The sequence below is a fragment of the Octodon degus genome, unplaced genomic scaffold (genome assembly GCF_000260255.1).
Source record: "Octodon degus isolate 3935 unplaced genomic scaffold, OctDeg1.0 scaffold00009, whole genome shotgun sequence".
Classification (NCBI taxonomy): Eukaryota; Metazoa; Chordata; class Mammalia; order Rodentia; family Octodontidae; genus Octodon; species Octodon degus.
Window position 1 is genome coordinate 6,108,338 of NW_004524585.1, and position 23,149 is coordinate 6,131,486.

A 23,149-nucleotide genomic window follows, 5' to 3' on the forward strand; every position below is an offset into this window, starting at 1 on the left:
TGGCCCACGCTGCGCCTGGGCTGGGACTGGTCCCGCCGGCGCAGGGTAGCAGGAAACTCTCCGCACACTCACCGGACCTGGGCTAGGACTCTGAATGCAGTTTTAATTTACTACGATTAGTAAACATAAATGGAAAGACATAAATTGGTAACATAAATGGAAAGATGAGTTTTAAAAACATTCCTTTTGTATTCTAGTTCTTAAAATTGTATAAATTAACTGATTTTTATATAAACCTACTTTTATCATTGAAGAGTGCTCATGAGCTCTTCTTGCCAAAAGTATAGCTCTCCATTTTCTCTGAATGAAAATTGCTGATGCTCTCATCTTCAGAAATCTAAAAAATAGAAATGGAAAACAACCTCTCATTACTTTCACCTATTCAATAAACACTTACTGCCCCTCCTAAAGCTGAAGGGAATGTAAAACATAGGGAATCAATAACAGGTTAAAATGAAGCAGATAAATGTAACTCACACTTAAGTTCTAGTGCACACACACACACAAAGGAAAAAGTTTTGCAACTGGCAATATTTCATTAAGTAAAAATGTGGATCTAAAATTCTGATATGATGAGGAATTTAACAAGATCAAAAATATGAGTATTCATATAAGTATTCATTCGATATGAGTATTCATAATTAGATAAAAACATAAATAAATGAGAGGATGGTAGAAATAAGAGTAAAGGATAAAGTCTCAATGAATCTCCAAACAGAAATGGTCAAGAAGGCTTGGGAGATGACAAGTAGCATTAAATGAAAAAGGTTACCTATTTTAAAAGAAAGATAGGCTTTTTATTCTTGAAATTCTAGAAAAAGCAAAGATATTAGTTTGTTGTATTGCCACATTTCTCTGAAAAGAAGGCTGAGCATCAATGAGAAAAGTGCATCATTGTGCACAAGAAAATACGACAGTAGCTCTCACTGCTGAGGTGTCTGTCTGCTAAGTGTTCCTTCTTGCTGTGGAGTTGATCTAGGACCGAACTGGTGAATGCTGCAACAATGACTTTAAAGCAATCACTGACACAATAACTTACCAATTCTAGTCTGTAATGAAAAATTCCTAAACTGTATTTAAAACAAAAAACAAAAACCTGTGGAATCAGCTTGTACAAATGTATATAGAAGATATCAACTAGGAATAAGAAAACATAATTTAAATAGACAAGTTGGTAATTTGGATAAACATCTTTAAGGATAAAGAATATTAAAAAAAAAAAAAGAAAGAAAGAAAATAGTGAAAAAAGAAGGAAAAAATAGTGAGGAGGTAAGTCAACAAAGAAAATGTACTAAGTACTAATATGAAAATCAAGACTTAACTAGATCATTTTATTTGTTCTCTACCCATGTATCCTTATTCTCATCCTTACCAATTTGATTTAGTAAAATACTCTTACTAAACTAAATTAGGAAGACTTTCCTCTATTAAAAAAAAAAAAAAAAAAGCAACACAGTCCAAAAGATATATTTTGTTTCATTAATGGAAACAAACTCTTTCATTAACAAAGCACATAAATCAAGCATAGCAAATATTTAAATGAAAAAAAAAACAAAAAACAAGCAGTGTTATTTTATAAAAGGATCTCGTTACTACACACATATACTCTATGTTCTCAAACTCTGCCACAAAGTGACATTACCGTGTTCTCTCCAGTCTGGCACAGAAGCAAGCTTGAATAATTTTAACAGCTTTCAATACAGCTAGATACTGTTTGCGGGATCTCCAACACCTATACCAGGCTTGAATCTTGCAGGCAGCTTTTACTTTACATAAATATTTCTTAGCCTTGTATCTTCTCCATACACCCTATCAAAGAGGAAAATATAGAGCTTGTCTTTTTCACAAATTTCAAGTTATTATAAAATGTTAATAGAGATTAATGAAAAAAATCAATAACAGAAATAAAATATCCTGACTATCATACACCGGCCCAGAGCGCTCTGAAAACAGTGATTTTAATACAAGTACTCTACCACTTATACACCCTGTGGCTGGCTGCTAGGCTAGTCTAACCAAAACCAGTACTTTAAATTAGAAGATATGTATGATGTGTGAAAAGCCAGATTTGGGTTTACTGTTAATTACCATAATTCATTTAGAAGAAAGAAAGAAATGAATACATCTGTTTCCTGGAAAGAAAACAGACCCTTCTTACCAGTTCTACACTCTTAGGTTTTGTATCCAGCCTAGAGGAGAAACCTGAAGACTGTCCGACTTTCTGATTTTGGCAACCTTGTAGCTGAATAGAAGTTTAGGTGACAGCTGCAAATTATTAAACTAAGCTCTGAAAACTACTAGGCTTATAATAAGTAAGCCCCAGAGAAATTAAGTGACTCACTGTTATCACCCAGGTAACTGGCAGAGCTAATTTATTTAATATTTATAAATAGCTTATGAAATGGTTATTAAGGTCTCTATTATTAGTCCAAATTACTATTGTGATGAAAATTTGTTTTCATGTAAATTAATCTGAATACTAATCACATGTAAGGGCCGGGGAGATAGCTCAGTGGAATAAGCACTTCCCTGGCAAGTGCAAGGGTCTGAGTTCAATCTCCGGTTCCTCAAAAAAAAAAAAAAAAAAATCACATGTAAATGTATTCAGCTATGTACAGTATATTTTGATAGTTCTCTAAGTTTGTTGCTCAAAATCATGTAGGGCCACTTAAAAATTCTACTGCCTGAATAGTCCCCATACCAATTAATGTTTACAGGGGGAAGCTTATCATTAGTATTGAAAAGACTCCAGGTGATCACAATGTGCAATAAGATTACAAGTGTAGGCTAAGAACTAGATTCTCAAAGTTAATAATTAAAATTCCAAATGAGGAAAAAAACCATTGATTTTTTCATAGGATTATTATTTTGGCTTTTCTGACATTTTTATTAAATATGATTCTAATAAAACCAATTAACACCTTTTAATTCTGAATTTTCTCGGTAACATTTGAAACTTGAGTATTCCTTTCTCAATCACTGATTTCTTGACACCACAACTAATCTCATAGGGCCAGCCAGATAGATCAGCAGATTAAAGTGCCTACTTAGGCAGAGCACAGGGACTGAGGTTCCATTCCAGGCTTGCAGAGCTGGCCCTGCCCCCGGGGCACGCTGAGACAGGATTGAGACTGGGCATGGTGCGTGCCTGTAATCCCAGCACTGGGGAGGCTGAAAACAGGAGGATCACTACGAGTCTGATCTATGTAGTGAGACCCTGTAGGCCCTGACTAAACACATTAAAAAATACTCTCAGTCTTATTCTTTGTTAATTCCATGTGCTAGCTTCTTTCAATGTCCTTAAAAGTATGTTGTCCAGCTCAAATCTCAGTCCCCTTCTTTCACGCATCCCATACATTCTTCTGAGATAATGGCTTTACAGTGATACCTAGGTTGTTGAATGCCTCCAAGTTTAAACTTTCTGCTACTCAAAAACCAAAGTTTAAGGAACTCTGCTCAGGGAGATAATTAAACCAAAAATCAGACCAATCAACCCTGAGACCTCACTTATAAACTGAACATTTTGACCTGACCTTCTGCCAACCACCTTCTAACTGGTTTCCCTGCTCCTACTCCTGCTCCCTCCCTTTTGAGTCCATTTTTCATATTTCATTCAGAATACAAATGTGACTCTGACCATCTCCTGCTTAAGCTCCTCTCAGTCTAGGAGACAACGATTAAATTTTACTCTATATCTTACAAACTAGCTAAAATTTTACTCTAATGACCAATAATCATATATCACCTTTTACTGTTCTCCAGTTTATTTTACCATGATGTAACGGCAACCTAACCAGATACCAATATATCACACATATAGATTACTCAAGGTAGAACTTAATAGTTGAACTCAAATACCTATTTAATCCTAGGATATGTTTTCTTTTGTGTGCAAAAATTAACTTTTCTTAGTTGTCTCATAGTGCAAAACAGATAATATTCTACATTCCCCATGCATTAAAGAACAGATTAAACTAAATAACATAAAGTACTTTAGAAGCCAAAACTGTTCCATGTTCAATGAAATATGTCTAATTTAAATAGCTCTGGTCAGCAGATTTCAAGAATGATTTTTGACTTAAAGTTATGTTAAATACTTAATCTCAGCTTAGTTTATAAAATAAATGTTAGAGAGTCTTAAAATTCTTCATGGAGTGTCATTGTTAATACCTGCTGAAATGCACTAAGCACACGGTGCCCATGGCCAGAACAATCCTGGTTATGTACTGTCTTGGCTGAGCTTTATTGGTGTCTTTTTTTATTCTCCAAAATGTTTTACTTTATAGAAAGAAAATGAACACTTAAATTAATATCTCTTTATGACTTGCTTACACTCGATAAATGAAACAAATATTGGTTAAAGGATGAAACTCTTTATATTTACACTAAATATATAAATACCTGTATTTTTATGGTGCTGTTTTTAACTTTTTGAAACTTCCGTTTCTGTATAATCCCTTTCACTACAGCTTGAATAATAATAGCACTCCTCCGGATCTGTAAATAAAATTGTCTTTGCTGTTTTGTAAATACAAAAGCTCTATAGCGATTTTGTAAAATCACTGCTGCTTTCCTGTATCGTAAAAACTGTTTTCTGGTTTTCCATGTCCTGAAGTAATGTTGAATAGTGACAGCAGCTCTTCTCCGCTGAATGAACCTTCTTCGACACACAGCCATCTGAAGGAAAGACTGAATTCGTAGGGCAGCGCATTTTTGTGTGTCCAGCTGTCTTGGGATTATTTTATGAGCAGCTTTTTGAACTATTTGTGCAGCTCCACTCTGAGAATGAAACTCTGCTTCCTGTGAACAAGCAAACAGAGAAGTGTTATGTCACTGTTGACTCACAATGTAGCCATACTGAACAGGTTCATACTTTTAGTTCTACAACAGCCAAATACAGATACATTAATAATGGTTGTCAATTTACTTCAGCTATGTTTTTCAGATTTTTCTCTAGAAATTACCTTGTCATGTCTAAAGGCTGCTTAACTTGTTCAGATAAATTTCTGAACTGTAAACATATACTTTGATTCTGACATATGATGTATAATAGTTCTGTAAAAGTCAACTCTGCTTGGTAAACAACTTGACCTTGTACACTTGGTAGGACTGAATTAATGTGGCCGCCAGATGCATCTACTGGAAATACTTCTTACCTGAAAGCCTCTGTGAGAAGATCCTACACAAATAACTGCTTGGGTCCGGGAGGCAGTTAGTGCTCTGTATCTTCTTTGAACAGAAATCACTGTGGCTTTAAGGTGGAGGTAATGTCTCCTTGTTTTAAAGCCTTTAAAATGCTTCTGAATAATAATGGCAGCCTCATGCTGTTTCTGAATTTGTTTCCTTGTATTTCTGTCCTGAAGAGCTGTCTGCATACAAGTTTCTTCTTTCTTACAGGCTTTGGGTTGAAAAGCTTTCTGTTTCTTTTTATTTGCTCTGTGTTTTTCTTGTATTACTTTTGTAGCCCACCGAAGTTTTTTGTAGAAACAATACTGCCTATACATTCTATATGTTCTTTGTATTATGACAGCAGCTCTGTGTTTTTCCCTTAAGGACTGTCTTGTTTTCATTCCTTTATATGCAGCTTGAATGATCACAGCAGAATCCCATTGTCTGATCAAATCTTCTCTTTGCAGTTTTGTGGCTCTGTGCTTTCGATAATGTCGCTGAATTAGAATCGTGGCATGTTTCCAAGTCTGAAACATAACATAGTTTCTGTGCATTCTGAAAGTGGCCTGGATCACCACAGCAGCCCTGTGCATTTCTTGCATCTTTTTCCTTACCACCCATCCTCTATATGATGACTGGATTTTAATAGCTGCCTTTTGTAACTGCAGGAATTGTTGTAAATGCCGTTTTGCACGGTATTTTCTCTGAATCCAAGTAACTGTTTTCTTAAGAGACAAGAACTTTCTTCTCACCATGAGAGCTCTAAATCTCTTCTGAACAAGGATGGCAGCTAAATGCATGACTTTTAAATGTCTTCTCGCTCTCATTCCCCTAAAAGCAGCCTGGATGCGTATTACAGAGAGCCTCAACTTGGTGTACCTGTGAAGCTGCATATTTCTTTCCTTCACTGCTCTGTATCTTTGCTGGACTGCTTTTGTCATTTTCTTTAGCTTATTAAAATATGTTTGCTGCCTGTATCTTCTATAGTATGACTGAATGAGTGTGGCTGAGATGTGCATCTTTTGTAGAGCCTGTCTAACTCTTGCTCCTCTAAAACTTGCCTGAAGAGTATTAACAGCTTTCAAAATGGTCAGGTACTTTTCTCGTTGAACTTTACCTTGGTAGTATGCTCTGTATCTTCTTTCAATTACAACAGCTGCTCTTCTCATTGCCTGGTATCTTACTCTCGACTGATGCATTTTAAACATGGCTTTAATACAAGTGGCCGCCATGTGTAGGTGTCGAATATGTCTTCTTACTCTAATACCTCTATAAACAGCTTGGATTTTAATTGTTGCCTTCTTTAAATTAAGATACTGCTTATGTTGATGGTTTGCATTCTTCATACCTCGATACCACCTCTGAATTACAACAGCTGAAGCTCTATAGCTTGCATATTTCTTTTGGGTTTTATAAGCTCTATAATTAGACTGTATGGTGAGTGCTGCTTTGTTGAAATCTTTCATTCTTTTTCTCACTTTCATACCGCGGTAGGCAGACTGTAAAGTTACTATGGCAGCTTTCTTTTTCAAATATAAGTGATGTTGTTCTCTTCCAACACTGTAAGCTCTATAATACATTTGAATGCGAAGTACAGCGTTTTTCATGATTTTCCATTTCTTCTGTTGCACATGCATTCTGTAGTATGACTGTATGATAACAGCACAGCTGTGCTGCTTCTGAATCTGTCTCCTCAGGGTTTTTCCTTTCCACGTGGACTGCAGCATCACTACTGCACGGCGAAATTTTATGTACTCCATTCGTTGCTTTCTTCCCGCAGTCAGTGCTCTGAGACGTTGTTGAATGACTACTGCTGCTGTTCTTAACAATCTAAATTGTTTCTGGGCCTTGATCATTCTAAAAACAGACTGAATTTTGATTGCAGCTTGATGTTCCTTTTGGATCTGCTTCCGGACTTTCCAGCCACGATAAGCAGACTGGAGGGAAATTACAGCTGTCCTCATCTTTAGAAAATCTCTTCTTGTACCATAAACAATCATATGTGCCCTGTACCATCTCTGAATTCTCACAATAGACTGAAGGAGAGATTGGTATTTTATCCTCTTACTGTAGCCTCTAAAAGCAGTCTGAATTTTAAGAGCAGCTATGGATTGCTGTTGGATTTTTCGCCGTACTTTATAACCTCTATAACCTGCTTGAAGGCAGGTAGCTGCTCTTCTGATTTGCAAGAAGTGCTTCCTCTGATTGACTTGTGCTTTGTATGCACGATAGTAGCTCTGAATGACAACAACTGCTTTGTATGTTTTTAGGTAGTGCTGCCGCATCTTTCTCATTCTGAAATAAGACTGTAGTGAAACAGCAGCATTTCTTTGCAACCTCATCTGTTTACGGACCAGGTATCCTCTAAAAAAGGCCTGCAGTGTGACACAAGACTTGCGCATCTGCATATATTCTTTTCTCTTTTGTGAAGCCATTTTTTGAGAACGGTACCACTGCTGGATAAAGAGAGCAGCTTCTCTTAAGTGTAAATACTGTCTACGTGCTTGTTTCATTTTGACAACTGACTGAAATTTTATTGCAGCACTTTTTAGGCTCAGGAATTTCTTCCTGCAAATATAAGCACGGTAATATGATTGAATCTTTACAACAGATGTGAGGATTTGAAGAAACATTTTCCTGGCCTGCATCCCTCTATATGCAGACTGTAGAACAATGACAGCAGACCGTGTTTTCTGATAAGATGCTAGAACTTTCCTGGCTGAAATATAAGCTCGGAGATGAGTCTGAATTACAATGGTTGCTTTTATTATCTTCTTATATTTCTGTAATTGTTGATGTTTTCTTATGTGCGCTTGTAATTTGATAACACTCTTCTTAAGGTTTAAAAATCGAAATCTGTCCTGTCTCATTCTCCAATATGACTGTAAAACACAAGCAGCTCTAATCTGTCGTTGTAAATTACGTGCTCTCACTCTCCTGAAGGCAGCCTGTAGCTGAATGGCTGCAGCCCGTTTCTGCAAATAGTTGGTCCGCTCAATTTTTCCTTTCCGATATGCTCTGTAGTACTTCTGGATTGTCAAGATAGACTCTCTTTTTTTTTTGTATAATTTTTGGGCTTGAAAGCACCGAAATCTTCTCTGAATAATAACAACACATGATCTAATATAAATATATTTCCGTACTTCCCTGTGCATTCTATACCATGATTGTATGACAACAGCAGACCTTTCTTTAGCTTGTTTTCTCAAATACCACTCTCTAAAAGCTCTTTGTAATATGACCACAGCTTTTATTTGTAATTGCATTTTACGTTGCTTCCATCTTCTAAATCTATACTGAATTATAAGCGATGATGATTTTAGCATTTTATATCTCTCTTGATCTTGTATTCTTCTTAAATAAGCCCGCCAGTGCCTCTGAATTGTAACTGTGGCCCAAAGGCACCTTTTGTAAGATGCGACAGCAATTATCATTCTTATCCTAGATTGCAAGATGACTGAATAATATTTCAGTTTCAGAAATCTTTTTCTAGTGGAGTATCTTCTCCAGTATCTCTGAGGAGAAGAAAAAGGACAAAGTGAAATAGATAGTTTTCTATACTACACTTTGGAAAATATCAACTTTTCTAACATTTGTTTTTAAAAACATTAAATTTTAAAAGACAATGTAGTTTTGCTAGACATTTGTTGTAGTTGTTTTTACATTAACAGAGCCATAGCCTATTCAGAAATCTACCACAATCTCAATTTATTTATATGGCATTTGTATCATAGTCATAAGAAATATAAGCAAACCTATGTTCTACAAGAAGCAAAACAATCAAAAGAAAAATACAGTAAGAGTCTTGGTTATCTATTGATTCTAATTAATCTCCTATGAGTTTCTGGATCTCACCAGGTCTCCTTATTTCATGGTTATGTAAACAAACAATTCATATAAGGCACCCGTTATTATCACATTATAGGCTAATACACAGATCAGCCTCGTGAGCCTCCTGTTTTTAGCCTCCCAAGGGCATGTGCCACCATACCCAGTCTCAATCTCTGTCTCAGCACACCCTGAGGGCGAGGCTGGCACAGCACACTGGGGATCGAACCCCGGTCTCTGCATCTGCCTAAGCAGGTGCTTTAATCCACTGAGCTATCTGGCTGGCCCCTACACTGCTTATTACAGTAACAAATATATCACCATTGTGATATAGTTATTCAACATAAATAGCTTTTCCTTTGGAGTATAACTACATAGCTTTCTCATTTAAATATTACAAGTTTGCATTCTTTATTCTTTACAGAAAGACAAGCCTATGTTATAAGAAGTTTTCCATAGTTACATTACATATAGCAAAAGTTAACAGGAGGACCTAGATTTTAACTAAAAAAACCCAACACCAACAAAAAAACAAAACCCTGGAATAGTAAGCAAATAGAGTAAATTTGAAGGCTACAATATCATTCACATTAGTGAAAAAAGTAAAATACTACCTATTTAGTTAAAATATATGTAGAAGATCTATAAGACCAAAAATGCTAAACTGATGAAAGATACAAAGTTTAGGAGATCTAAATAAGTAGCTACACCATGTTTATGTATAAGAGCTCTCAACATTAAGATGCCTATTCTTACCATTTGATTTAATACAGTCTGTCCTTATCCCATCTCATTATTTTTAACATCAGCAAATTGATTCCATTATTTAGAAGTGAAAAACCTAAACTTACTCAAAAATAATATGGATCGACGAAGGGGAAATACTATCCAGTGTTAAGATTTAGTATTTAAAAATTGCCATAATCAAGGCAGTATAGAACTGAGGAAAGAACAACAAATACTTCAATGGAATAAAAAGCCCAGAGACTGGTACTTGACAAAGGAACAAAAATAATTACGGAGAAAGATTACTTTAACATATGGTGGTAAAATAAAAACCCATCTGCAAAAGTAATCTAAAATCAATTTCTTACCATGTATAGATACTAAATTGAATAACAGACCTAAATATAAAATACAAAACTGTAAAACTTCTGAAAGATGCTGGGCATGGTGGCACTTGTGTAGAATCACGTATTCTGGCAGGCTAAAGTCGGAGAATTGTCAATTTAAGCCTAGCCTCATTAACTGTTTCAAAATAAAAGATTAAAAAGTCTAGGGATACAGCTTCTGAGAGACAACAGTTGGGGCTTGGCAACAACTTCTTAGATACAATACCAAAGAGTTGTATCTGTGAAAGAAATATTAATCAGCTAGATCTAAAATTAAAAGGGCCTGCTTTGTAAAAAACAGGATGGGCAACCTAAACATTAAAATCATTAAAAGAAAGAAGACAACCATAGACTGGAGAAAGAATTTGTAAAATGTCATATCTAATAAAACAGTTCTTTTTTTTTTTTTGGTGGAACCGGAAATCAAACTCAGGCCTTATGTTTGCCAGGCAAGTGCTTATTCTACTGAGCCATCTCCCCGTCCCCTAAAACAGTTCTTCAAACTCAATTTCTACAGCTTAAAGAACCTATTTAAAAATGGTCAAAAGATACCTTACATAGGATGAATAAGCATATGAAAAGATGTTTAACATCTCTTGCTCTCATGAACTGCAAACAGAGAGGGCAATATGATCCACTACACATCCACTGGAATGTCTAAAACCCAAATCACTGCAGCATCAAATGGCAACTTTCAAAGACAGTTTGGTACCTCTTGGAAAGTGAAAATAGTTGTATGACCTGGCAAAGCATTCCCAGATAGCAGTGCAAAGCAGCTAAAAGACCACACAAAAATCTACAAGTAAATACTGACTCAGCTTTATGCTCATAATATCCAGAAGTTAAAAGCAATTGAGATATCCTTTAATAAATGAGTGGATAAAAAAATTATAGCACACAAATACAATGGAATATTATTTACTGATAAAATATTGATTCTCAGAGGATAGAAAGAGGAGTTGGGGAGATAGCTCAGCAGCTTAAACGCCTACCTGGCAAGCGCAAGGTCCTGACTTGGATCGTTGGTACAAAAAACAAAAAACAAAAAACAAAAACTATGCACACTATAACTCCTATAGCAACTACCAAAAATATATACAATGGAAAATTATATATAAATTAAATATGAAAGTATATATAATAGAAAAGAAAATTAGGTGAAGTACTAAAATGTATTCAAATCATTGAAACAACAGAAAAGTAGAAAAAGAAAAATGAAGGGCCGATAATACTCAGAAAACATAATAAAATAATACTTAAAAATATAACAACACTTGGGGCTGGGGAGATAGCTCAGTAGAGTAAATGCTTGCCTGGCAAGCACAAGGGCCTGAGTTCAATCCCTGGTTCCACAAAAAAAAAAAAATAAATAAATTAAAAATAAATAAATAAATAATTAAAAAAAATATATCACAACACTTGTACCAGGGATATAGCCAAGTGACACAAGCCTCTGCCTAATAAACACAAGGTCCTGAGTTTGATTTCCAGTACAAACAACAATAACAGTTGATGTATGAATGGTCTAAAATACTAATTAAATTATATTTTCAAGGCTGGAAAAATAGCTAAGTAATACAGTACCTGTCTAGCATATCTGTAACCCTAGGCATAACTGCTAGCAGTAGAATAAAAAAGAAAAAAAAAAAGCAGCAATGCAAATTTAAAAAACTATATGCTATCTACTAAAAAAAAAAAAAAAAGATTACTTCATATATAATCATATGGGCAAGTAAAAAAGAAAAAAAAAATCCTGTAATGATAAGCAAAGGCTGAAGCAGTTATATTAATAGCAAACAAGGTAAATTTCAAGGAAAGAGACCTTACATAATGATGAAAGGACCGATTCACATAGATGATGAAATAATCCCCAATTTGCACACATCTAACAGAGATTCAAAATATTTAAAAACTGAAAGAACTGAAAGGAAAAAGACACATCTATATATTGAAAAGAAACAAAGCCAGTAAGAATATATCAGTACTTAACACCACAAGCCAAATGGATCTCACATTTATAGAACATTCCACTCAAAACTGCATAATACACATGGATCTAAGTATTTGTAGAGCAAACATCAGGATTGGGGCACTAACTTCATCTGTAAAAGGACAAAAAGTATTTTCAGCTTTGTGTCAGTCTTGTTGGACAAGGTCAATCCTGCTTAAAAGCAGGACTTAAAGTAGTTTAAAAGCAGACCACACAGAAGTATATAAAACTCCAAATAACATCAACCCAATTAAAACCACACCCAGACATATAATAATCAAGATCCCAGAAACTCAGCACAGGAACAGTATACTGAAAGCTGCTAGAGAAAAGAAACAGATCACATTTAAAGGAAAACCCATCAGAATAACAGCAGATTTCTCTTCACAAACCATCAAAAGAGCATCGAGCAAAGTACTTCATCTTGCAAGAAAACAACCCAGACTGATATACCCTGAAAAATTCTCTTTCAAGTTTAATGGAGAAGTGAACTACTTCCATGACAAAGAACAACTAAAGAAAATGACAAAGCCAACCTTACACAGACTACTAAAAGATATTCTAGAGAGGGATCAAAATGACTACAACTCCATGAATGAAAACAGAAAGAACCCACCAAATAGGGCGAACAATTAAGCACAGGACAAAAAGAGGTACACAACAGCAGTGTTTTAATTATTCTTTTGTATACAGCATCAAAATATTTCCATCAGCATACAAATGGACTTTTCCCGCACCCTATGGGGCATAATTCTATCTGGGTCTACAGGGTGGATATCAAGGAAATAGCAGTAGCCCACAAGTGACACCTGGCCACCAGTACGCATCACAGACACTGTTCACGTCCACCACATACTAGAACTTTGAGCAATATGTTATCCCCAAACTGTTAGAAATGCTGGTCATATATTTGCCATTCAAGTATTTTTGCTACATTTTATTCTTAATAATTTTCTACTATCATGAAAACTTTTTCTTAATATTTCTGTCTACATTAATGTAGTCAAATACTGTGTGAGTACTGTGAATTGATCACAGATTAGTACATATGACACACTACATTCTGGCCTCTTAGTTGGACTCACAATTTTAATTTTTGAATATTATTTTGAAATATTTAATTTTGAATTAATTAATATTAATTTTCTCATTGCTGTTTAATTTTAATTTTTGTTTTATGAATTATACTGTTTCTTTGACTTATAATCTACCTACAAGACATGGTATGATATTTTCTCCCAGTATTAGAAACTTTAAAAACTGTATTTCCATTTTCCATTGACTTTATATTAGTTCTTCCTTGTCTTTAACACACACATATATATAAATATGTATATAACCTTACAAGATTGATACTGTTTTGTGGAAATCTTCAATGACCTTTTAAATGGGTTCATCTAATATAATTTTACATAGCCCTGCATAACTACTATTTTGAGAGCTCTTTATTCTTTATCCAGGACCATACAGCAACTTCTCTTGCCTTCTGGATTATGGTTTTTGCTATTTTCCATATGCTACATCTGAAGGTATGAGAATATTTCAAGTTTGTATAACTGGAAAATATTTTACGTTTAGTTTTCAAAGGTATGTTTACTAAGTATAAAAACTCAATGACAGATCTTTTTTTTCAGTCCTTTGCATAAATAAGTCTAGTTTGTTACCCACTAGCACTTTTTTTTTCCTAATGTGGAGTAAGATGCTATTTAGTTTTGTGCTTCCATAGCTGATATTTTTTCTATGTATATGCCTTAATGATTTTTCTCTTTACAATTAGTTTTGGGCAATTTCATTTTTGTGTGTCTTGGTATAATTTTATTCATATAGCTTGTGCAAAAGGTTCATTTTTCTTGGAAATGTGGTGCTATAATTTTAACTAAACTCAGATATTTTAAATCTCTAAATCTTGTTGCCTATGAATATATAACAATGTGGGAAAAAAAATAAGAATAAAGAAAAGAAAGAAAACAAACAAAAACCAAAAAAAATTTTTAAAAAGGAAAGAAAGAAAAAATAAATAAAATAAATCTTATTGCCTACCTCCTTCTACTTTGAGAATTCTAATTATATGAACATAAGTTTCTTGATTTTGGAACACAGTGAACTATTATTATGACATCTGTAAACTCTTTCTTCCTTATGTTTATTTTAGACAATTTTTATTGTTATATTCATTTAAGCTTGTAAATAATTTTTTACAATGTACAATCTATTATTAATCTCACGTACTCATTTAAGAAATAGTTTTCTAAAATTCAAAAATAAAAAAAGCTGACCACAACACACAAACACATACACAAATAGTATAGCCGTGTTCTAAAATGGTGCACTCACAAAAACACATTCCAACTCAATTTGGCTATAAATTTGCCAAACATCTCCCATAAATCCACAAGACAATCAAATTGGAAAAAAATCTACATGAAATAATACAAGAGCAGATTTCTAAAATGAAAAGGTGTTCAATATTATTAATTATCAAAAAGTACAAATTAAAACACTTTGAATAGGGAATGGCCAGCCCCCTGAGGAGCACACCTGCAGGCAAGGTCCTATGGTCCCAGAGTAGGTGGCCTAGTGCTAGGGGCTGTACAAATGGAGTAGGACACTGGTCGAGGACGCTAACTCTACTGGAAGTGGCAGTTATGTAAGGCTTCAGAGAGCAATAGGATTAAATGTTCCTATTGACTATAAAAATATTGCATGGCTATTAAAACAAACAAACAAAAAACCACTTTGAATACTACTACATAACAGGGGGCTGGAGGTAGAGCTCATTTGCATGGTACCTGCCTGGCAGGTGGGAGGTCCTGAGTTGGATTCTGGTTCCCAAAAAAAAGCCAGAATCAGAATTTTAAAATGTCTTGGCCACGACTTTGAAAGTTGAAATATACTATTTATAAACAATTGTGCTTCAACATATATACTGAGAAAAATGAATACATTTCACACAAAAATAAATAAATAAATAAGGCTCAAAGAAACTAAATAACTTAAAACTGGAAAGCCACCAGCCACAGTGGAGCACAACTATAAGCCCAGCTACCTGGGATGCTGAAGCAGAAGGATCACAAATTTAAGGTAAGTAGGCAACTTAATGAGACCCTAACTCAAAATAAGACTCAGTGGTAGAGAACTTGCCTAGCAAGCATGAGGCCCTGGATTCAATCCTTGGTCACACACACACACACACACACACACAGACTCATTCACATCTATAAAGTCAAATGTCCATCTACAATAAACAGATATACTGTAGAATACTACACAATGAAAACCACACCACAACTACACTCAAGCACACTAATTTCACAAATGACAAAGGAAAGAATTTGGACATATTCACCCAAAATTTAAAAAATAAGCAATCAAAACTATACTATTTAAAGATGATGAATAAGAACAAAGACATGGTCAGCGTAAATTAGCAAAGGGTGGCTGCGATGGGAGAGTTAATTGACTGGGAAATATCTTCTAAGAAGCTGTGATATACTGCTTTTTGGCCCAGATGATGTTTATGAAAAATTATCAGGCTTTTTGTTCTTAATGTATGAAATTTTCTATCTGCAATACTTCATGAATTTATACATTTCAAAACAAAGACAATTAGGGGCCAGGGAGATGGCTCAGCGGAATAAGTGCTTCCCTGGCAAGAGCAAGGGCCTGAGTTCAATCCCCGATTCCGCAAAAAAAAAAAAAAAAAAAAGACAATTTATTGAATCAGAATCTGCCATTTATCAATTTTGGTGGCCAAAATCAAAATCTTTCCAATTTACAAAAAAAATAAAAATTTTTAAAATTTATTTTAAAGAGAGTATACTAATTGATAAGACATTAGAAACAGCACACATTTAGAAGACCAAGATGAGAGGTATTCAACCAGGGGTTTTGTACTACACACTGCTGTCCTTGATGCAGTCGCTCAGATCATAGATACCAGCATACAGTTAGTCAAGGTGAATGAATATTCTAAACATTAACTGCTATTTTCAAAAAACTGGCGGAAAAAGTTATTAGTTCAATCATCTCAGCCATCCTGTAGCTATACTTGCATGATATTCCCTCCTTCCTTTTTCCCTATTTTTTCTCCTTTCTCTTGTCTTTGTTGTTTAATCCTTAAATTCACTTTCTTTCCATTTTACTATACATTATACCTTTCAGGCTTTATTTAGTCTTTCAGAGTCTTACACTAAGGAAACAACACAATATTTAAAAGACAAGGAAAAAAATTAAGATTTCTTGAAAGCAAGAGTTAATATTCAATTATTTGTCCAATCTTGCATAACTATAGCTGTTAATCTGAGCAATGGACATTAAAAACAGATGATATAACAACCACTGTTAAATAGCTCTTTCTGTTTTGAACATCTATAACAGGTATTATTGCATGCTACCCTGTTTCTGTCACTCTTTCTATTTATTTTTGCTTCGGTTTTCACTTTTCAAAATAAAATTTAAACGCCACATAAATTTATGGTGCAAAGTTTCAAAGACATTTACAAGGATTTACCTTAAAAACTAAACATCTCTGAGCTGGCAATGTAGCTTTGTGTTGGAACACCTGTCAGGCATGACTAAGGCCTTGAATCTGAACTCTAGCAGCACAAAAAAAGAAACAAAAACAAACAAACAAAGAATAGTATATAGCTCTTCTCATTAAAATAGAATTAATATTAACTTACATAGATGTAAGGAAGATGGCCATTATATAAAGTAGACATGTTATATATTCTTTACTATAAAGAAAATAATGCAGGCATTCTATTGGCTAAGTATAAGCACTATTTGTTACACTCCAACTAAATGGACTAGAGAGGAAAATATGTACAGCTGTCCTGAAAGAAAAGTTTCCAAGGACTCACTGAAGATTAAAAGGAGAGCTTGGTTTTGCAGACATGGATCTACAAAGCAGAATGCTACAGTATGCCAGCATATTCCGTGGAGATGAAGACTACAAATCTCTTATATACAACAAGACAGCAAGAGATATGGAATTAGAATATTTCTCCTTCAGAACAAAGAAAGCATATGAGTCATGCTCCAACCTTACAGCAGTTTTATACAGAGCAAAGAGGTATTAAGTATTTGTTAAATTAAGCTCAAGACAAACCCCTCTGATCAGCACATTCCAAAACCTGAATTCAACAGCTGATAAAGATATAAAAGATATTTAAAAAATGTGCCTAACTGAACTTTCACAAATTTTTTGTTTGTCCTAATTCCATAAGCAAAACAATGGAACAACTGTTGACATTCACACTGCCTTAGGCATTATAAGTAATACAGCAATAGTGTATATAGGAATATACAATAGATTATGTGCAAATATACTCTACATAGGGACCAAGCATCTGCAGACTTGGCCAACCACGAGGGGGTTCTGGACACTTGTCAGATACCTAGAAGCAAGTGTATTAGAGAACCCTAAAACACAACTATTAATTTGTTTTTTGAAATTATATTATGCCTTCTACCTTTAAAAATGTTATTTTTAAATGTTTTAACTATTAGTCCAGGATACTATACCTGAATAACTAAAGCTGATTTATTTTGAATTTTTTCCAGTTTTTCCTTTTTTAACATCAATAATTTTCTGTGCGCTAATAATCTTCTCCAAGATTTCTGAATGATCAACGCTGCATCAACCTCTTTTATCAGACGTCGTTTGGCCAGAAAACTGATTACAGCTGATTGAATAATTCTTGCAGCTTTGTCTCTCTCCTTTTAAAACAACAAAGCAAGTATGAATACTTAATTACTTAAGATATTATTCTTTGTAACATAATCAATTGTTAAGCATTAATCAAATTGATCCTGGAAATAAATAAATCAGTCCCCTTCCCCCCAGGTTCTTGTGTTCACAACTGGAAATTGCTCCTTCTGGGCATGCTGAAAGGGCTAGGGGCGGGGGTGGGGGGGCCTGGCAGATTTATTTGCATGGTGAAACCAAGATCCTTAAAAGTCTACAAGAAAAGCCATAGATATGTTTTCTCTACCACAGATCCCAGTAAGCAAGATAAAAGCGATGTATTTAAGGTATATTTTTCAGGTTTGGGTACAGTAAATTTATCCTTGACTTTTAGGGAAAGAATGGAATATATAAAAAATGATTTGCAGTATAAGGTAGCATTATTTTATTAAAATTGAACAAAGCAATTTGCAAAAGGGAGGGAATAAAATACCAATTCCTTCAGCAAAGTACACAAGATGATATTATTCCATAGAGACTCGAGAAAAGAGCAGAGTTTGGGTTGTGAAAAGTGGTATATGGCCAAGAGCACCAGCCTTACTAGAGATCAGTTCCCTTCATATCTCTATTTTGGATACTTCTACAAATGAACTACCATCAATAATACATTTTATATCCAGCACCACTCTAAACAATTTATAAATTATACTCTTAAACCCGGTAAGAGCAAATGAACAGATATTATGTTATGAACCTGAGAACACGCAGGCAAAGAAGTCACATGGCTTAGTCTACTGGCAATATGGCCAGGATTTGAACCAGCTCACCTGGCTTCAGAAGCCACGCTCTTAATCACTTTGTTCATACTCTGCAATGCTAAATGTGTCACTTCATCTGAATTGGAAACTATCGTGGAAACGAACAACTTACAGAATATCTGACAACCTTGTATGTTGCTATCTGGGACAATCTACTGTCAAGGATTGGTTCTACATGGAAAACAGCTATAGATTCTAATCATTATTTTTTTTTTAACATATTTTAGCACAGGGTCTATACAGTCTCACTACAAAGCTCAGACTTGTAGTGATCCTCCTGTTTTCAGCCTCTCAAGTGCTGGGATTGCAGACATGTGCCACCACAATTAGTCTCAGTCACCGTCTCAGTGCACCGCGGGGGTGGGGCCAGCATAGCACACTGGGAATCGAAGTGCAGTCCCTGTGTCTGCCTAAACAGGCACTTTAATCTGCTGAGCTATCTGGCTGGCCCTAAAATGTTTTAAAAACTGATATGTTTTAGAAATATATAGTATTTTATTCAAGCCACTCCATTTTAAGTGGATAGAATAATGAGAATTATAATAATCAAATAAAAAATAAAACCCGAGTGCCAGGGAGATAGTTCAGTGACATAAGCACCTGCCAGGCAAGTGCAAGGACCAGAGTTCAATCCCTAGTACCACATGTGGTGCCTGTTCAAGGAACACCGTGCCAGCCCTGAAACCTAGCCTGGTGGTACACACCTATAATCCCAACACTGGAGAGGCTGAGACAGGAGGATTACTATGGATCTGAACTGCATAGTGAGACCCTGTATCCAATAAATAAGAAATAAATAAAAAAATTTTTTAAACCTTGAAAAACAGCTATATTAAGATACTGTTTACTAGTGTATTAGGCTAGTTGGGGGACTTGCAGGTTAGCTCAGTTGTTTAAAGCACCCGCTGGGCAAACTCAGTCAGGAGCAGGGGACCACAGTTCGATTCCCAGCTCCACATCCACACCCTATCTGCCCTTAAGGTAGCCCAAGCCAGCCATAAAAAAAAAAAAAAAAAAAAAAAAAAGGTTCGATTCCCAGCTTATTAGACTAGCATCTTTGGGAGACTGTGGCTTATATACCACATACAAAGATATAATTGGATGTTAGTGTGTTGTATAGAAAGGTAATATGACCACAAGGAGAAAGGAGAGAAGGAGTGGCAGATGGGGTGAATGAAGTTTAATCATAGAGAAACTTCCCTTAGCCTTTCAAAAAAACAGAAATTTCTACTCTTTATATTAAAGAAATCAAAAGGTGCTACCAGCCAAAGGCAAGAAACCTTTACAGTAATAGCTGACTAAAACAAGATTACATGGGGCACAAAATAAAGCAGAATATGTTTGGATTGACATCTAATTCTATAATTTGAAAATTCACTAACATGTAAAAAGCATCAATCAAACAACTTGAACTGACCAGGAACATAGTTTTCCCTGAAAACTTTTGAAAAACAATTCTCCTAGAAGCTTCCAACAGTACAATTATCTTTCAAGTGATTTGAGGGGCATGAGGAGAAACTTGGGAAAGGCTTGGGTAATAAATGCACAGAACCCGCAGAGTAGCAGAGGAGACCTTTTGTGAGCATAAGTCTTCCTATTTCCCAAAAGTTATGACCAGGATGCTAAGTGGGCAAGAGCAAATCATTCAGTTAGTGTTATGTCCAGGCCAAACATGGCATGAGAAAATATACCTTTGAGGGGCCGGGGAGATGGCTCAGTGGTATAAGTGCTTCCCTGGCCAAGTGCAAGGGCCTGAGTTCAATCCCCGCTTCCACCAAAAAAAAGAAAGAAAAAGAAAAAGAAAATATACCTTTGATACCAAAATGTAGTGGTTTTAGACACTTAGTAGGAATTTGACCTAAATGCATTGCAGTTCAAAATTGAGCAATTTTGGATGGAGAATATTTCTGAAATATCATTTTATTAAACAATGGCTATTTGTTTATTTGTATTTTCCCAAATAAAATGTAGTATTAATAAAGGGCATAAGAAGATGAGAGGGCCAAAATAATTTATTTACCTTGATCAAGGAAACCATTAATCTGATTCTTAAAAACAGTATTTTTATCAGGAATGGTGGGACATGCCTATAACCCTATTTGGGAGGCTGAGGTAGCAGAATCGGACAACTTAGCAAAATCCTGTCTCAAAAAATAAATACAGGGTTGCAGATGCAGCTCAGTGCAAAGGCCATGTTCAATCCTCATTACTGCACCTCCCAAAAAAGCAGTTTTCTCAAAACTCGGGAAAAAAATGTTATTTTTTGCTATACTTTGCAAAGTTTTGTGCTATTGGGTTCACAGAGACAATATATAACATCTCTATTCCTGTATTCAGTTCCTAAACATTTTGAGAAGTAAAACAATGGAAAGCAAAGAAATAAAGAATAAGCTGAAAGGCAGTTTCATCACAAACAAAATGCACTTGCTAATTATTAAACTCAAAACACTTGATGCCCAGGCCAGGTGGCCCTAGTTGAGGAGAAGCCTCACAGAGCAGAGTATGAAAAAATTACTTGAAAATTTTTGCTCTCTGGATCTCTGGAAAGAAAGGAAGAGCTTAGTCAGGCATCTCTAGTTTATTTTTCACAAATTACAAAGCAAATAAGTTAGTTCTTTTCCTCTGGAGCAGACTAAATAAAAGGGTAGACCTGAGGCTGGAAGATACACCAAAGGAGGAAGCAGCAGCTACTGAGGGGAATATTTATCCTTTCTCATCCCAAAATATATACAATTAATGTATCTCACTACGTAGATCGGACTCACAGGGATTCTATTTTCAGCCTCCTAAACACTGGGATTACAGGCACACGCCACCAGGCCCAGTCTCAATCACTGTCTCAGCGCGCTCCGAGGGCGGAGCCAGAAGGCAGGCCAGGGTTGGCTGCTGTGCTCTGCCTCAGCAGTACTTCATGTATTTGTAAAATGTAAAATACACATAAAAGATCAATCAACTGGCACCTTAAGAAGTAAAATTCAAGTTATAATGTTTCTGCTTTCTATGATTACCTGATGATGTTTTAGATCCTTTTTTAATTTATATTTTCTCCACGTTGTTTGTATAAGCCTAGCAGCTCGTATTTCTTTACGAAGATCCAAAAGCCTTGCACAAAGAAATGACAAATACACAATAACCACCTGAAAGCAAAATGCAAAAGATGAATGGAGATCAGCAGAGAATATACAACTTACTATCAATCTGAGTTTTATTAAGTTATTAAATAAGAAACTTACCTTTTCATCTGGAATTGTATTTGACATGTCTGAATGGTGAATCATAGCAGGTATTCCACCAAGATCTCTAACTGCAGACCTAACTAAATGAAAATTTTTCTTTTCATTTTCTAGAAGCTCTTTGTGTAGTTCACAATTATTTTCTATTATGTAAGTGAAAAAAAAAAAAGAAAGAAATTAAGACTGTTATATCCAAAAACAGACATGAGTGAGAATTAGAACTTACTCAAGAAAAAGAGACTAACCATGATCAAGTGGTTTAAGAGACATATCCAAAGAACAATCATCAGATTCAGAGGAGGAATTCAATACCACGGAGCCTGTTTGTGTGCATTCCACAGTCTGAGTAGTACGCTGGCATATAGCACCAAAAGGCACATAGCAAGGATGGTAGTGATGGATCAGGTAACATAACACACGACCATCTGAGAAAGACACTGTAAAATTCTCCACCTGATTGGAAATACCAGAAAAACAAGTAGTTGCATTTGAATACTAATAATTGTTTCGTAGTCCATTATTTCCTTTTCATAGCTAAAAAAACTATTAATTGCTCACACATAACAAGATACTATATTCATAGCCAAATTTTCAATTATTAAATATTATCCTTTTCAAAAGTAGGCTTTGATATTATTGGCCTGGGTTGGACTGTGTCCCTCCAAGACTTCACATCCTTCTCAGAATCTCAGAATGTGACGTCATCTGAGAACTGACATTACAGATAATAATTAATTGCAGGAGGTCACACTGCTAGCGAGGAGATTCTTAATTGAATCTGAGTGATGTCTTTATAAGAAAGACACAGACAGAAGCCATATAACTGCAGAATACCATATAAGTGCAGAGGCAGAGACTGAAATAATCTATGAATAAAAAAAGAACATCAAAGATTACTGATAACCAAAATTTAAGAGCATGGAAAGTCTCACCTAAAATCTTTAATTAAGAGGATAGCCTGGCTAACACCTTAGATTCAGGTTTCTAGCCTCTAGAACTGAGAAAATAAGTTTCTAGCTTAAAGCCAGTCAATTTATAACACTCAGTTATGGCATTCTTAGGAAACTACAATAGAGTAAATTTTCATTTATCTACTGAACAGTGAAGGGGGAATACTGAACCACTGCTTATAACAGACAAACAGAGGGTTAAGCTCCTGTGGGCTTTGGTCACTACACTTTTATCAGCCAGTCAACATACAATGCCATTTTATGTGTGTTTCTGATTCAATAACATTAAAGTCACAGCCAACAGCAGTACATTCATTGCCTGAATAATGCTTGTTTAACTCATGTTGAGTTTTGATTTTA

At 35.2% G+C, this 23,149-nt stretch overlaps 1 protein-coding gene across 1 annotated transcript in view; it reads right to left on the reverse strand.

Annotated features, from left to right (window-relative positions):
• The window catches only part of Aspm (abnormal spindle microtubule assembly), a 66,804-nt gene that overhangs the window by 13,975 nt on the left and 29,680 nt on the right, over positions 1 to 23,149 (reverse strand). The window contains exons 10-17 of the mRNA XM_023707217.1: positions 22,085 to 22,292; positions 21,840 to 21,982; positions 21,615 to 21,743; positions 17,626 to 17,820; positions 5,157 to 8,684; positions 4,402 to 4,800; positions 1,643 to 1,809; positions 241 to 337 (exon numbers count right to left, since the gene is read on the reverse strand). Of these exons, the coding sequence (XP_023562985.1) occupies positions 241 to 337; positions 1,643 to 1,809; positions 4,402 to 4,800; positions 5,157 to 8,684; positions 17,626 to 17,820; positions 21,615 to 21,743; positions 21,840 to 21,982; positions 22,085 to 22,292 (4,866 nt within the window). The remainder of the gene's footprint in view (positions 1 to 240; positions 338 to 1,642; positions 1,810 to 4,401; positions 4,801 to 5,156; positions 8,685 to 17,625; positions 17,821 to 21,614; positions 21,744 to 21,839; positions 21,983 to 22,084; positions 22,293 to 23,149) is intronic.